Below are 17,116 nucleotides of genomic sequence, written 5' to 3' on the forward strand. Positions count from 1 at the left end.
AAATGTGGCATTGGAGCTGTGCTTAGCGTCACCGTCACAAGTATAAAATAAGTAAGAGCAGGAGGCTAAGCACACAGCCCTGTGGTGCACCTGTGCTGATGGTGATTGTGGAGATGTGTTGCAAATCTGAACTGACTAGGATTTGCAAGTGAGGAAATCAAGGATCTACTTACACAAGGAAGTATTGAGGCCTAAATATTTGAAGCTTATTGATTAGTTTTGAGGGGATAGTAATATTCAATACTGAGTTGCAGTCATTGAAGAGCATCCTAATGCCTAATGTATGCACCTTCGGTGCCCTGATGTTCCAGGGTTGAGTAAAGAGCCAATGAAATGGCATCTGCTGTTGGCCTTTTGTGATGGTAGCAACTTGCTTTAATTGAGTAACTGCTAATTGTCTATTTCAGAAGATTTGGGGCACAGTGTTTCAGAAGTTAAGTCGTCGATTCCTGTTGTGCAGAATTTAAATGTAAAAGTTAAGTAGTAATGTATATTGAGTTAGTCATTTACAGACTGTGGAGGCTGGAAACCCGAAGGCCTGTCCTGGGGTTTGGAGGACTGTTTGTATGTGTAGGAGAGAGGAAAGGGGTTTGTTTTGCTGTTGTTTTTGAATTGCTTGTTGTGTTTTTTTTGTGTTCTGCTGAGCATTGTCAGCATGCTATGTTGGTGCTGGAATATGTGGTGACATTGCCTCCAGCACATCCTTAGGTTGTGTTGATTGTTAATGCAAATGACACATTTCTCTTTATCCTTCTGAGGTACATGTGATAAATAATTGAATCTGAATCTGAGAATCTTTTGAACACTTCTTAACTCTGAAGTACAGAACCTCATAGTTACTGAAGATTCGGTGCCAAGTCTGGAGGCTATTTTAAAATACTCAGTTTTCAAATCCCAGGAGGAACTACTGGCAGAATTTGATGCAATTGCTGGCAAGAAAGGAACCCGGATTGTTATTTGGAATATCAGAAGGTAAGTATCTTACTCATCTGAGAAGTAAAGTTTTACATGGTTTACTACAATACTGTGAGTCCATTTTGTGAGTTAATTTGAGGTTCCCCAATATCCCAGTTCCTAAATGACCCTTCTTCCCTATAGTCATCCACTCTTTGACCATCCCCACCCATACCCCCTTCCTATCCTTTGGCCCTGTTCATTTTGCCATCCCATTGCTGAACTGTTTGTGCTTTGCTTTATCACTTACTGAATCCTCTTCTCCCTCTTCCCAGCTAAATTCCCAGTTAGCCAATTTTAAAAGGACACTGGTTAATTGTCCTTGCTCCAGTAATTCATTTTTCCCTTTGTGAAATACACCTGCAATTCATCTCTGCACCTCTTCCTGCTCTGTATTTGTTTTCTTTTCCTTGTGCTTAGTGATGTTACATTGCTGAACAACTGTATCATTTGCAGACAGTGTTGTAATCCCAAGCAATTTCAAGGTAAAGTTGTCCTGACTTAGTTCTAGAGTGCTTGGAAGTTTCATACACCATTTTATGAAGGGTAGTAATCTGTGCTGTCTGGGAATTGTCCGTACCTTTTGAGATGAAGTAAACTGCTAGCATTCAAGTTTCAGGATAAATTGTAAACATTATGTTTTTTTTTAAGAGATGACAAAGGTATTGACGAGGGTAGGACAATGGATGCATCGACTTTAGTAAAGCATTGGAGCAGCCTTATAGTAGGCTGGTTCAGATAATTAAGTCACCTAGGATCTATAGTGAGTTGGAAAGTTAGATATAAAATTGTCTTGGTACTAGAAGACAGGATAGTGATGGAAGTTTGTTTTCCTAGTTGAGGTCTTAGACCAGTGTTGTTCTGTAAGCATCTGTTCTGTGACCGTTGTTGTTTGTATTTATTAATGATGTGCATGAAAATATGAATGGTAAGTTTACAGATAATTTGAAAATTGACAGAATTGTTAATAATGAGGATTATTGTCAAAGAATGGACCAGGATCTACTGTAGATTAGTTGGAAATTTGGGCATAGAAGTGGCAGATGGAGTTTAATCTGGACAAATGTAAGGAAATGCATTTGGGAGATCAGATTGAAGAGACAAGGATGTGGTCAATGTTGGGATGCTTAGTAGTATTGTTGCAGAGAGGGATCTGAAAGAATTATGAGGGGTATTGATTGGGTAGACAATTAAGAGTCATTTACCCAGGATGTAAATTTTAAATACTAGAGAGCGTAGTTTTAAGATGCAAGGCAGTATGACAGATGCCTGGAACATGCTGTCAGGGGAGGTTGTAGAAGCAGATATGAATATGATGTTTAGGAGATATTGAAATAGACACATAACAGGCAGGAACAGAGAAATATGGATGTACAGGCAGATTAAATTCATTACATTGGCATTACAGATAGAGCAGATATGGTCTATTCTATGTTTGATAGCATTTTGTGAGATATTGGACGATGCCTTATCCAAAATGTTAGACTGTATTTCTATGAAAAATCACCATTTTGCATCAGAAAGAGGAGTAGGAAAGAATAAGCAGAAGTGAATATTTCCTTTTTTTTTACTAGATTCCACATGCACAGTTTAATACTAGTGGTTTACTAGAAGTAGAGAATCTGTAACCCTGATCTCAACGAGAGAAGATTAGACATTAGATTGTGTCTGAAAGTTTTCATCTGAGTGATGACTGTCTTGGAACAACTGTGTTTGTAAATAATACACAACAGAGAATCCAGGTATAAGATGGAGTCTTTAGTTATTCTGTGGGAGTAAGCACTTTGCATGTTCATGTATTTTTGCATCCTGTTCCCAAGTACTGTAGCACAAGGTCTTCTCATATTGGTAACTCCAGAATGGATTGCTGCTAATGTTGTTACCATTGAGATACTCATTGAATAAGAATTTCAGTAGGTAAAAACTGGGAAAAAAACAGTCATTGCTAGTGCAAGCAAATTAGCTGTTTATGCAGGCGACAGTGTGTCTCACCCACCAAAACAGCTTAACAGTACAGCAACAAACTGGCATGGTGTACTCCTAGTTACAGTGTGACAGTTCTAAGACCACACATCAGTTATAAAGTTCTGGGTTATGCCAACAAGGCTTAAAATGGAAATGCACAAATTGAACATATATCGGATTACAGAACAACAACAGAACATATGCTAAACACAAGCAAGTCTACATACAGATAAGAAATCTAAAGCAATACACACAAAGTACTCGAGGAACTGAGCAGGTCAGGCAACAACTATGAGAATGAATAAACAGTCTAAGTTTTGCTCTGAGAACCTTCATTTCTAGACCACAACTATTTCACTTGGAAATGTAATAGGTTAAATTGATCTTGTACAAAATTTGGATAGAACAAACAAGTGCAAACAGATGCGATTTCTGAGCCTTGATGTTGTAAGTATGCTTGTGCTTATTTTATATCTCTAAGAGTCCCATACAGTTTTTTTTTTAAGTGGCAATGGGAAATATTTCGTAAGCACATTGCATTTTCTTGGTATTCTTATATTTCTCAGTCTGTATTAGTTTGTGAATAATTTAATACTTTTGCTTTACATTGAGGGGATGTATGTTTTTTTTGTTACAATGCCTCATAAGTTAAGGATTTGGGGGTGTCAAAAGCCAATGATTCTCTGGAAAAGCATCTTGTGCAACAATTTGCTTCCACAACAGTTACCAACTCTATCTCTTACAGGGTTGATTTTGAAAAGTAATTACCGGTAAGCTCTCAAATGTCTACCTACTCCATACAGAAAATAGTTCATTTGCAGCATGATATTCAAATATTTCACATTTATCATTATTTGGCTCCATACTTGTCCGACAACCCTTAAGTAATTATCTGAATATCTTTTCATGCAGGAAAGCAGATTCAACATGTTTTTCTAAGCAGAATTGCTAATTTCAACAAACATATTGCTCTATATAAAAATGTTATAAAAATCTACAATACGTGAACATCTGAAATAGAGAAAATGCTGGAATCATTCAGCAGGACAAATAGCATCAGTGCAAATGCAAATAGAGTTAACATTTTAAGTTGAATACCCTTCAGCAAAACAGTTCTGGATCAGTTCTTCATTTTTCTATAATTCTTTCTTGTTTATTAAAGGCTTTTATATTTTTCAGAAACAAGGATGGAAAACCTGAGCTGGATTTCGAAACAGATCAGTATGATATAAGGATCCCAGATATCAATTGTGAGGAGAGTGCAGGAAAGAAGAAAAGCTACAAATGGCCAGAGAGGCTGGATCAGCACATTCCTGAAAGCGACTACTCATTAAGAGTCAGTACTTGAGTGCTGAATTTTTTTTATTATTTCAAAAAGAACAGGTCCGAGTATTGGATAGTCCTTCACATTAGGATTGGTAATACTTATTTACCAAATTCATGGAAATTTAATCATGCAGTATATAACTCCAGATGTTTTATAGCATGCCATAAGGCCATAACACATAGAAACAGAATTAGGTCACTTGTTCCATTGAGTCTGCTCCAGCAGTACTTAATGGCTGATTTATTATCTCTCCTGCCATCTCCATGTAACCTTTGACACCCTGAATAATCAAGAACCCGTTGACCTCCACTTTCAATATACAATAACGTCCTCTACAGCGATCTGTTGCAATGAATTCCACAGATTCACCACCTCTGGCTAAAGAAATGACTTCTCATCTCTGTTCTAAATGGACATCCCTCTATTCTGAGACTGTGCCTTCTGGTCCTAGACTTGCCCACAATAGGAAACATCCTCTCCACATCCAATCTATCTAGGACGTTCAATATTTAATAAATTTCAATAAGATCTGCCCTCAAATTTGTCTAAACCCCAGTGAGTATAGGCCCAGAGCTATCAAACCCTTTCATTCCTGGAACCAATTTTGTGCACCTCCTCTGGACTCTCTCCAATGCCAGCACATATTTTCTTAGATAAGGGGCCAAAAACTGCTTGCAATACTCCCAGGTACAGTCTGAACAATGTCTTAGAAAGCTTCAGCTTCACATCCTTGCTCTTATATTCTAGTCCTCTTGAAATGAAGACCATAGACCATAAGACATGGTAGCAAAATTAGCGCATTTGGCCCATTGAGTTAGCTCCACTATTTCGTCATGGCTGATCCATTTCCCTCTCAGCTCTGTTCTCCTGCCTTCCCCGGTATCTGTTCATACCCTGACTAATCAAGAACCTATTGACTTCTGCCTTAAATATACCCAATGACCTGGCTTCCACAGCCACCTGTGGCAATGAATTCCACAGATTCAACACCCACTGGCTAAAGTAATTCCTCCTCATCTCCATTTTAACTGGACATCCCTCTATTCTGAGGCTGTGCCTTCTGGTCCCAGATTCCCCCACTATAGGAAACATCCTCTCCACATCCATTCTATCTAGGCCTTACAAAATTTGATGGGTTTCAATAAGATACCACCCCCCCATTCTTCTAAATTGCAGTGAGTACAGGCCCAGAGCCAGCAAATGCTCCTCATATGATAACCCATTCATTCCCAGAATTGGTCCTGAGAACCTCCTCTGAACCCTCTCCAATGTCAACAATGACCCTTTTTTACATAGGGGCTCAAAACTGCTCATAATACTTCAAATGAGGCCACACCAGTGCCTTGTAAAGTCATAGCATTTTGCCCTTGTTTTTATATTCTAGTCCTCTAGTCATTGAAATGAGTGCTACTGACACAATCTGCAAGTTAAGCTTTAGGGAATCTTGCATGAGGACCTCAAAGTTCCTTTGTGCCTCAGATTTTTGACTTTTCTCCCTTTTTAGAAAATAGTCAGTGCTTTTTATCTACCAAAGTGCACAACCATACACTTCCCGACACAGTATTCCACCTGCCACTTCTTTACCCATATTCCTAATCTGTCTAAGCCCTTCTGCAGCCTCCCTGATTCCTCAACACTACCTGCCCCTCACCTATCTTTGTATCGTCCAGAAACTTGACCAGACAGCCATTAATTCCACCATCCAAATCTTTGACATGTAACCAAAAATAGAACCGGTCCCAGCACTAACTCCTGCAGATCGCCACTAGTCACTGACACCCAGTCAGAAAAGGTTTTCTTTTTTCCCCACGTTTTGCCTGCTGCCAATTAGCCAATATTCTATCCATACTAGTATCTTTCCTGTAATACCATGGGTTCTTACCTTGCTAAGCAGACCCATCTGCACCACTTTGTTAGAGGCTTTTTGAAAATCCAAGTACACAGCATTCACTGATTCTCCTTTGTCTGTTCTGCTTGTTATTTCTCCAAATAATTCTAATAAATTTGTCAGGCAAGATTTTCCCTTAAGGAAACTATGCTGACTTTGGCCTATTTTATCATATGCCTTCAAAGACCCCAAAGCCACATCCTTAACAATTGACTCCCAACATTTTCCCAACAACCACTGAGATCAGACTAACTGGCCTATAATATCCTTTCTTCTGCCTCCTTCTTGAAAAGTGGACTGACATTTGCAATTTTTGTGCTCTTCGGGATCCATGCCAGAATCTTTTGATTCTAGAATGATCATTATTAATGCCTCCACAATCTCTTCAGCTATCTCTTTCAGAACCCTGGGATGCAGTCCATCTAGTCCAGGTGACTTATCTACCTTTTGACCTTCCTGCTGCCAAGTATCTTCTCCCTAGTAATAACAACTGCATTCACTTCTGCCTGCAGACACTTTACAACTTCTGGAATATTGCTCATGTTTTCACAGTGAAGGCTGATGCAAAATACTTCTTCATTCCATCCACCATTTCCTTATCCCCTATTACTATGTTTCAAGCATCACTTTCTAGTGGTTTGAAATCTACTCTCACCTTTCTTTTGACTTTGGCTTCCTTTGTCAGCCACTGTTGTGTCATCCTACGTTTAGAATATTACTTCTTCACTGGGATGTATCTACCCTGTGGCTTCCAAATTACTCCCAGAAACTCCAGTCATTGCTGCTCTGACATCAACTTTGCTAGTGTCGCCTTCCAATCAATTTTAGCCAGCTCTTCTCTCATGCCTCAGTAATTCCTTTTACTCCACTGTTACACGGATACGTGTGATTTTAACTTCTTATATATATGATTTGGACTCAACAACAAGCTACTCTAAAAAGCCATCTCATAGGCATTCTATAAATCCTCTGTCTTGGGATACAACACCAACCCGATTTTTCCAATCTACTTGCATATTGAAATCCCCCATGACTAATGTAGCATTGTCCTTTTGACATGCATTTTCTGTCTCCCGCTGAATCTATAGCCCATAGCCTGGCCACTGTTTGGAGGTCAGTATATAACTCCCATTAGGGTTTTCTTTTCATTCTTGCAGTTTCTTAACTCTACCCACAAGGATTTTATGTCTTCCGATCCTGTGTCACCTCTTTCTAAGGATTTGATTTGATTTCTACCTGCTCTGCCTACCTGTCTGTCCTTTCAGTACATTGTGTATCCCTAGATGTTATGCTCCCAACTATAATCTTCATTGAGCCACAGCTCAGTGATGTGTCCATGCCATAGCTGCCAATCTCTAACTGCACTACAAGATCATCTACCTTGTTCCTGTACTGTGTGCATTCAAGTATAACACCTTCAGTCCTGTATTCATAACGCTTTTCGATTTTTGTCCCCTGCTGTACTGCAGCTCATCTCACTGACTGCAATTTTGCCCTATCCTGCTTGTCCTTCCTGACAGCCTCACTACACACTGCCTCTGCTTGTGTGACAACTGCCCCATCTTCAGCCCTATCACTTAGGTCCCCATACCCCCCCCCCCCTTACCAAATTAATTTAAGCCCTCTGCAACTGTTCTTGCAAATCTGCATTCAAGGGCCTCATATGGTTCAATGAATGTTAACATTGCATTTGCCTTTCTTCCCACCAACTCAACATACAAGTTAACTTTTAGGGAATCCTGCACAAGGACTCCCAAGTTCCATTGTACCTTTAATTTTTGAATTTTCTTCACATTTAGAAAATAATCTATGCCTTTATTCCTTGTACTAAAGAGCATGACCAGACATTTCCCTGCAATATATTCCATTTGCCACTTCTTTGCCCATTCTTCTAATCTGTACAACTTTCTGCAAACTCTTTAATTTCTCCATACTACCTGCCCCTCCACCTATCTTTGTATCGTCTGCAAACTTGACCACAAAGACATCAATTCCATATTTGATGTTATTTGACTATATGATTTCATGTCACATGGAATTTAATTAAGTGACATTCACTTTGGAAATACCTTAATTCAATATTACTAATTCCAATACAAAATACTTCCTTATTTTATCAGGTCATAGGAAAGCACAGTACAAAAACAGGCCCTTTAGCCCATCTAGTCCTTGCCAAAACCATTTAAACTGCCTGCTCCCATTAACCTTGACTATAGCCCTCCATATCCCTTCTATCCATGTACCTATCCAAACTTCTCTAAAACGTTGAAATGGAGCTCACATGCACAACATGTGCCGGCAGCTCATTCCACTCTTTCACAACGCTCTGAGTGAAGGAGCTTCCTTTCATGTTACCCTTAAACTTCTCACCTTTCACCCTTAAACCATGACCTCTGGTTGTAGTCCCACCCCACCTTAGTGGTAAAACTAATGGAGGAGATTGCTGAGCCTCTGACGATGATCTTTGCATCATCAGTGATGACGGGAGAGATTTCGGAGGATTAGAGGGTTGTGGATATTGTTCCCTTATTAGGGGTGCCCAGGAAATTATAGGCCAGTGAGTCTTACATCAGTGGTTGGTAAGTTGATGGAGTTGGTAAGTTGATGGAGACCTGAGAGGCAGGATTTATGAACATTTGGAGAGGCATAATATGATTAGGAACAGTCAGCATAGCTTTGTCAAAGGCAGGTTGCCTTACGAGCCTGATTGAATTTTTTGAGGATGTGCCTAAACACATTGATTGAAGTTAGAGCCGTAGATGTAGTGTATATGGATTTCAACAAGGCATTTGATAAGGTACCCCATGCAAGGCTTATTGAGAAAGTAAGGAGGCATGGGAACATTGCTTTGTGGATCCAGAACTGGCTTGCACACAGAAAGCAAAGAGTGGTTGTAGATGGGTCATATTCTGCATGAAGGTCAGTGACCAGTGGTGTGCCTCAGGGATCTGTTCTGGGACCCCTACTCTTCGTGATTTTTATAAATAAACTGCATGAAAGAGTGGAGGGATGGGCTAGTAAATTTGTTGTTGACACAAATGTTGAGTGTTTTGTGGATAGTGTGGAGGTCTGTCAGAGATTACAGCGGGACATTGATAGGATGTAAAACTGGGCTGAGAAGTGGCAGATGGAGTTCAACCCAAGAAAGTGTGAGGTGCTTCATTTTGGTAGGTCAAATATGATGGCAGAATATAGCATTAATGGTAAGACTCTTGGCAGTGTGGAGGATCAAAGGGATCTTGGGGTCCAAGTCTATAGGACATTCAAAGCTGCTATGCATGTTGACTCTGGTTAAGAAGGCATACGGTGCATTATCCTTCATCAACTGTTGGATTGAGTTTAAGCGCCGAGAGGTAATGTTGCAGCTATATAGGACCCTGGTCAGACCCCACTTGGAATACTGTGCTCATTTCGGCTTGCCTCACTACAGGAAGGATGTGGAAAGGGTGCAGAGGAGATTTACAAGGATGTTGAGTGAACTCAGCCTTTTCTCCTTGGAGTGACGGAGGATGAGGGGTGACCTGATAGAGATGCACAAGATAATGAGAGGCATTGATCGTGTGGATAGTCAGAGGCTTTTCCCCAGGGCTGATATAGAGAGTGTGAGAGGGCAAGAGTGCTTAGAAGTAGGTACAGAGGAGATGTCGGGGTAAGTTTTTTACGTAGAGAGTAGTGAGTGCGTGGAATAGGCTGCAGGAGGCGGTGGTGAAGGCGGAAACAATAGAATCTTTTAAGAGGCTTCTGGATAGGTACATGGAACTTAGAAAAATAGAGGGCTATGGGTAAGCCTCCGTATTTCTAAAGTAAGGATATGTTCAGCACAGCTTTGTGGGCTGAAGGTCCTGTATTGTGCTGTAGGTTTTCTATGTTTCTGACCTGCTTGTACTTACCCTAATAATTTTGTATTCCTCTTTCAAATCTCCTCTCAATCTTCTACGTTATAAATATAGTCCTAACCTGTTCGATCTTTCGTTATGACTCAGGTCCTACAGACCCGGCGACATCCTTGTAAATTTTCTCTGAACTCTTTCAACCTTGAACTCTTTTCTATGTAGGTGACCAGAACTGCACACAGTACTCCAAATTAGGCCTAATCAATGTCTTACACAACTTCAACATAACACTTCATCTTCTGTACTCAGTGAATTGATTTATGAAGGCCAATGTGCCAAAGCTTTCTTTGTGATCATATCTACCTGTATGCCCAGATGCCTTTTTCTACCACAATCCTCAGTGTCCTACAGTTCACTGTGTAAGACCTGCCCTGGTTGCAAAACTTCGCAATTGTCTGCATTAAATTCCATCTGCCATTTTCCAGCCCATTTTTCCAACTGATGCAGATTCCTCTGCATGCCATGATAACCTTCCTCAAAGTCCACTACTCCCCCAAACTTGGTGTCATCTGCAAATTTTCTGATTAAGTTAACATTATCATCCAGATCATTGATATAGGTGACAAACAATCAGGGACCCAGCAGTGATCCCTGTGGTACAGCACTAGTTACAGGCCTCCGGTCAGCGAGGCAACCCTCTACTACCACTGTCTAGCTTCTCCCACAAAGCCAATATCTAATCCAATTTACTACCTTATCTTAACTGCCAAGCGACTGAACCTTCTTGATCAGCCTCCCTTAACAGGACCTTGTGAAATGCTTTACTAAAGTCCATGTAGACAACATCCACTGTCTTGTCTTCATCTAAATTTCTTGGTGACTTACTTGAAAACTCTATAAGATTGGTTAGATGTGACCTGCAAAGCCATGCTAACAATCTGTAATCAGTCCATGTCCAGCTAAATACTTGTATGTATACAGTCCCTTAGATTATCTTCCAATAACTTTTCCACAGTTGTTATCAGACTCACTGGCCTATAATTTTCTGGTTTCTCTTCAGATCCTTTTTTAAAACAGCGAAACAAACTTCAGTCCTGATACTTATCCTGTCACTAAGGATGTTTTAAATATCTCTGCCAGGGCCCCTGCAGGTTCTGCACTTGGCTTCCGAAGGAACACCTTGTGAAGCCCTGGGGATTTATCCACCCTGATTTGCCTCAGTGTAGCAAATACCTCCTCCTCAGTAATCTGTACAGGGTCCATAAAGTTGATGCTGCTTTGTCTCACTTCTAAACACTCTCTTTCCGGCTCTGAGTAAATGTAGATGAAAAGAATACATTTAAGATGTCCCTCATCTTTTTGGCTCTACACATGGATTACCATTCTGATCTTCCAAAGGACCAATGTTGTTCCTTGCAATCCTTTTGCAATTAACTTATCTGTAGAATCCCTTAGGATTCTCCTTTGCCTTGTTTGCTAGAGCATCTTCATGCCTTCTTTTAGCCTTCTTTCTTAAGTTTCTTCTTGCATTTCTTGTACTCCAGAAGCACCTCCTTTGTTCTTACCTGCCTACACCTGCAATGATCTCCTTTTTTCTCTTAAATGGGGCCTCAATATCTTTAGAAAACCAAGGTTCCCTACACTTGTTATCATTGTCTTTTATTCTGGCAGGCATGTATAAGCTCTGTACTCTCAAACTTTCATTTTTTGAAGGACTCCCAACTTACAGGTACACCTTTGCCAGAAATCAGCCTGTACTAGTCCACATTTGCCAGATCATTTCTGATACCAATTCCTTTCTCCAATTTAGAATCTTAACCTGCGGACCCCGGTCACCTACCCTGTCTCAGTCCCCAATAGCAGACCCGGTATCACATGATCTGTCATTGGGACTTCTATGTACTGATGAAGGAAATTTTCCTGAATCTATTTCACAAACTCTATCCCTGGAGAGCCTGCCCTTTAACTTAGCATCTAACTCTCTGTACTCCCTATGCGAACCTCATCCTACCCATGTTGTTGGTACCTTCTTGGACCACAACTTCTGGCTATTCACCCTCCCACTTAAGAATCCTGAGGACTTGACCTGAGATGTCCCACACCCTGGCACCTGGGAGGCGACGTATCATCTGGGAATCTCATTCTAGCCCATAGAACCTCCTGTTCATTCCCTTAACTAACAGATCCTCTATCACTATAGTGTGCCTCTTCTCCCCCTTTCCCTTCTCTCACAGAGCCAGACTCAATACCAGTGACCCGGCCATAGTGACTTTTCTCTGTTAGTTCATTCCCCACCCCCTCCAAATAGTATCCAAAGTGATATACTGGTTGTTAAGGGGGATGGCCACATCTGTACTGGCCCCTTAACCCCTTTTCCCTTCCTGACTATCACCCTGTTTCTTGTGTCCTGCATATTGATAACTGCCTCTCTATATGTCCTGTCTATCACCTCTTCAGCCTCCCAGTGTTCCAGAGTTCACCCAATTCCAGCTCCATCTCCATAATGCGGGTTATTAGAAGCTGCAGCTGGATGCTCTTCTTGCAGTTGTAGTTGTCAGGGACACAAAGTCTCCTGCCTTCCCACATCCCACAAGAGGAGAATTCAACTATCCTGCCTGGCACCTCTACTGTCCTAACTGAACAGACTGAAGCCACAAAGAGTTCAAGTGTCAAGATCAATACTCTGACTCTGTACACTTTCCCACCCTATACAGAGCAATTAAAATGATAAATTAAGGAAAGATCATGTGTGTAGAAAGATCTAATGATAAATGTTGTTTCAATAAAAGCTGTTTCAGTATAAAACCTGCATCATCATAAACTATTAACTTGATTATCTTCCATGGTTTTTGCAGCATTTAGCTTGAGAGAAAACTTTCCTTAACTGCTGAATGTGCTGTTGAATCACGCCCCTAAGTTATATAGAACATAAAATATAGAACAGCACAGTACAGGGATTGACCCTATAGCCACAAACTTGTGTCAAACTAATTAAATAGGTAATTGAAAGCCTAACTGAACTAATCACTTCTGCCTACACAATATCCTTCCATTTGTTACACATTCATATATCGGTCCAGGCACCCACCACTTTGTGTAAAATAATTTGCACCACAGATCTCCTTTGAGCTTATCCCCTCTCACTTAAAATGCATGCCCTCTGATATTAAACATTTCAACCCTGGGATAAAGATTCTGGCTATCTTCTCTATCTATTCCTTTTACGATCTTACAAATCTCTATCAGATCTCCTATTAGTCTTCACCATTACAGAGAAAGCAACAAAAGTTTTTCCAACCTCTCCTAATCATGCGTGCCCTCTAATCCAGACAGCATCCTGATAAAACTCTTCTGCACCCTCTCCAAAACCTCATCATCCTTCCTATAACAGCCAACCAGAACTGAATGCAGTATTCACCCCACTTCAAGCCCACTTCTTCAGTAGGCACTCTCCCACCCCCACCAATGACCCGTTCTCCCGTCTCCAACCCTCTTCCTCCTCATGGACTCCCCGCCCAGGGCTTCTACCCGCCCTGGATCTGTTTATCTCTAATTGTCGTCGGGACATTAACCGTCTCGACTTCACCACCCCTTGCTCCAATTCCAACCATATCCCCTCTGAACACTCTGCTCTCCATTCCCTCCACAACAATCCCAACCTTACCATCAAACCCGCTGATAAGGGGGGTGCTGTTGTCATCTGGCGCACCGACCTGTACATAGCGGAGGCATGATGATAACTCACTGACACCTCCTCTTATCTACCCCTGGACCATGACCCCACTAGGGAGCACCAGTCCATTGTCTCACAAACCATTTCCGATCCCCCACCAACCGCCTTATTTTCACCATGGACGTCCAGTCCCTATATACCTTTATCCCCCACCAGGAAGGTCTCCAAGCTCTCCGTTTCTTCCTGGATTCCAGACCCAGCCAGTCACCTTCTACCACCACTCTTCTCCGCCTTGGGGAATTAGTCCTCACCCTTAACAATTTCTCCTTTGGCTTCTCCCACTTCCTCCAAACTAAAGGTGTGGCCATGGGCACCTGCATGGGTCCTAACTACGCCTGTCTTTTTGTTGGCCAAGTGGAGCAATCTATGTTCCAAGCCTACACTGGTATCTGTCCTCCTCTTTTCTTACGTTATATCGACAACTGCATTGGTGCTGCTTCCTGCACACATGCTGAGCTCGTCGACTTCATTAACTTCGCCTCCAACTTTCACCCTGCCCTCAAATTCTCCTGGTCTATTTCCGACCTCCCTCCCCTTACTAGATCTTTCTGTTTCTATCTCTGGAGACAGCCTATCCACCGATGTCTGCTACAAACCTACTAACTCCCACAGCTACCTAGACTATTCCTCCTCCCACCCTGTCTCCTGCAAAAATGCTATACCTTTCTCTCAATTCCTCCGCCACTTCTGCTCTCAGGATGAGGCCTTTCATTCTAGGACAAAGAAGATGTCTGTTTTAAAGGAAGTGGCTTCCCTTCGTCCACTATCAACTCTGCCCTCCATCGCATCTCCCGTATTTCACGCATTTCTGCCCTCACCCCATCCCCCTGCCAGCCCACCAGGGATAGAGTCCCCCTGGTCCTCACCTATCACCCTACCAGCCTACAGATCCAACGTATAATCCTCCGTAACTTCCGCCACCTCCTACGGGATCCCACCACCAGACACATCTTCCCCTCCCCCCCCCCCCACTCTCGGCTTTCCGCAGGGATCGCTCACTACGCGACTCCCTTGTCCATTCATCCCCTCCATCCCTCCCCACCGACCTCCCTTCAGACACTTATCCCTGCAAACGGAAGAAGTGCTACACCTGCCCCCGCACCACTTCACCTGCGCAACAACTGAGGTGATATACTGTATCTGGTGCTCCCGATGTGGCCATTTATACATTGGGGAGACCCGCCGCAGACTGGGAGACCGTTTCGCCGAACACCGGCGTTCAGTCTTCCAGCAGTGGTGGGATCTCCCTGTGGCCACACACTTCAATTCCACAGACCACTCCCACTCCGATATGTCTGTCCATGGCCTCTTCTACCGTCAAGATCAGGCCACACACAGGTTGATGGAACAATACCTTATCTCCCGCCTAGGTAGCCTCCTACCTGCCGGCATGAACATTCAACTCACAGACCTCCGTTGATACCCCTGCTGCCCCCCTTACCCCATCCTAATCTATAATTTTATTCTGGTTCTCTTTCTCTCTCTTTCCCCCCCTCACTATAGTCTCACCCCAGCCCTACTTTTCTTTCTCTCTTATTTCCCATAATTCTCCACCTTCCCCTAGCCCATTTCCCTTCAGCCTATCACTTCCCAGCTCTCTACTTCATCCCTCCCCCCACTTCTTATCCCCCCTCAACCATCCCATGTTACTTCATTCCTGATGAAGGGTTTCGGCCCAAAACGTCGTCACTACCTCCTCCCATAGATGCTGTCTGGCCTGCTAAGTTCTGCCAGCATTTTGTGTTTTTATTCCAGATACATGTTGTATTATGCTGCAACATAACATCTCAACATCTTCAACTCACTTCTTTGACTAATAAAGGCAACAAACCCATATTCCTCCTTTATCACATTATCAGCCTGTGTAGCCACTTTCTGGGAGCTATGGACTTGGACCCTAAAATCCCTCTTTTTATCCTGCTATTAACAGTTCACCTCGTAGATTCTCAACAAAGTTGTTCTAATCACAATGCTTGTAACTTGAACTGTTGACAAGAATTGACAAAATTTGTTGTTTGTTTCATATTTGTGTATTTAGTTACTTTTTCTCAAATTCAGGAGAGTTTATTTCTGACACCAACTGCTGTAATGCGGGGTACATTTGTTTTCATTTCTGTTGAAAGTGCTTTCATTTCTGTTGACAAGAATTGACAAAATTTGTTGTTTGTTTCATATTTGTGTATTTAGTTACTTTTTCTCAAATTCAGGAGAGTTTATTTCTGACACCAACTGCTGTAATGCGGGGTACGTTTGTTTTCATTTCTGTTGAAAGTGCTTTCATTTCTGTTGAAAGTGTGTCATATACAGGTGAACATTGTGTTTTTGATATTGTTGGACAGTGCAGAAACAGTCCCTTTGGCCCATCAAATCCATAATGATTTTTGTGCCAGTTCACACTCATCCCATTTGCCCCATTAAGATTCAGTTCTACAATGTCATATCTATTTAGGTGTATATCTACATGCCCCTGAGCATCATAATTATACCTGGTTCTACTCGTTCCTGGCAACATGATCCCAATATCAACTGCTTGCCTCAGATCCTCTTTCTCTCACCTAAAATCTGTGTCCATTTGTTTTTGATACCACTAACATGGGAAAAAAGATGCTTCTCATAAGCGTGAAACTTCTATTAGGTCACTTGGCCTTCTTCTGGTGTGTGATAATTTCCATCAGACTTCAGGCGAGGAGGAAAGATGGGTGCAGTGGGAAAAGTGAAATTCTTTTCCAGTGTTTAGTGGAGGCCTGAATGTAGATGTTTACCTGTTAGCACTGAACTCTATTTTAGAATCTAGTTTGATAATACAATTATACCATTGTATGGACTGGTTATTTCAAGAAATCATGAAGGTTTTTTAAAAGGTGAGGACTGCAACATGACAAACTATTGACTGTATTTTTTAATCTTCAATTAGGCATATTGTAGCATTTTATACCTGAAGCCTCGAATGCAGATCATATTGCGTAAGAAGAAAATCAAAGCACAGCTTATCACAAAGAGCTTGGCCCACGTTGAATATGATGTTTATAGACCTAATTTTATTGTATCCTTTTTGTGGTTTGTGAGTTTACATTAATAAGTATCAATTGTTTTGTCTTTGATTACAGTCGACTGTTGCTACTTTTTATTAAAATTGTTCAGTTTACAGATTATTGCAGTAAATGTAAGAAATGTTTAACATTCTTTCCTCTCAACAAAACCAACATTGTAATCATTAACAAACAAAAAATGCTAAAGGAACTTGCAGGCTGGGCAGCATTTAGGTAAAGAATACAGTCGATGTATTGGGCCGAAACCCTTTGTCAGGACTGGAGAAAAAAAGCTGAGGAGTACATGTAAAAGGTGGGAGTGGGGAGAGAGCCAGGTGATAGATGAACCCTGAAGGGGCAGGGATGAAGTAAAGAGCTGCAAAAGTT

The 17,116-nt window shown here is 41.6% G+C and overlaps 1 protein-coding gene across 3 annotated transcripts in view; it reads left to right on the forward strand.

Annotated features, from left to right (window-relative positions):
- Window positions 1-17,116, forward strand: part of LOC140734349 (MORC family CW-type zinc finger protein 4) — a 143,208-nt gene that overhangs the window by 54,357 nt on the left and 71,735 nt on the right. For all 3 annotated transcript variants that reach the window (XM_073058183.1, XM_073058184.1, XM_073058185.1), the window contains 3 exons: window positions 830-972; window positions 4,099-4,255; window positions 16,615-16,743. In XM_073058183.1, coding sequence (XP_072914284.1) covers window positions 830-972; window positions 4,099-4,255; window positions 16,615-16,743 — 429 coding nt within the window. The remainder of the gene's footprint in view (window positions 1-829; window positions 973-4,098; window positions 4,256-16,614; window positions 16,744-17,116) is intronic.

The sequence above is a fragment of the Hemitrygon akajei genome, chromosome 10 (genome assembly GCF_048418815.1).
Source record: "Hemitrygon akajei chromosome 10, sHemAka1.3, whole genome shotgun sequence".
Classification (NCBI taxonomy): domain Eukaryota; kingdom Metazoa; phylum Chordata; class Chondrichthyes; order Myliobatiformes; family Dasyatidae; genus Hemitrygon; species Hemitrygon akajei.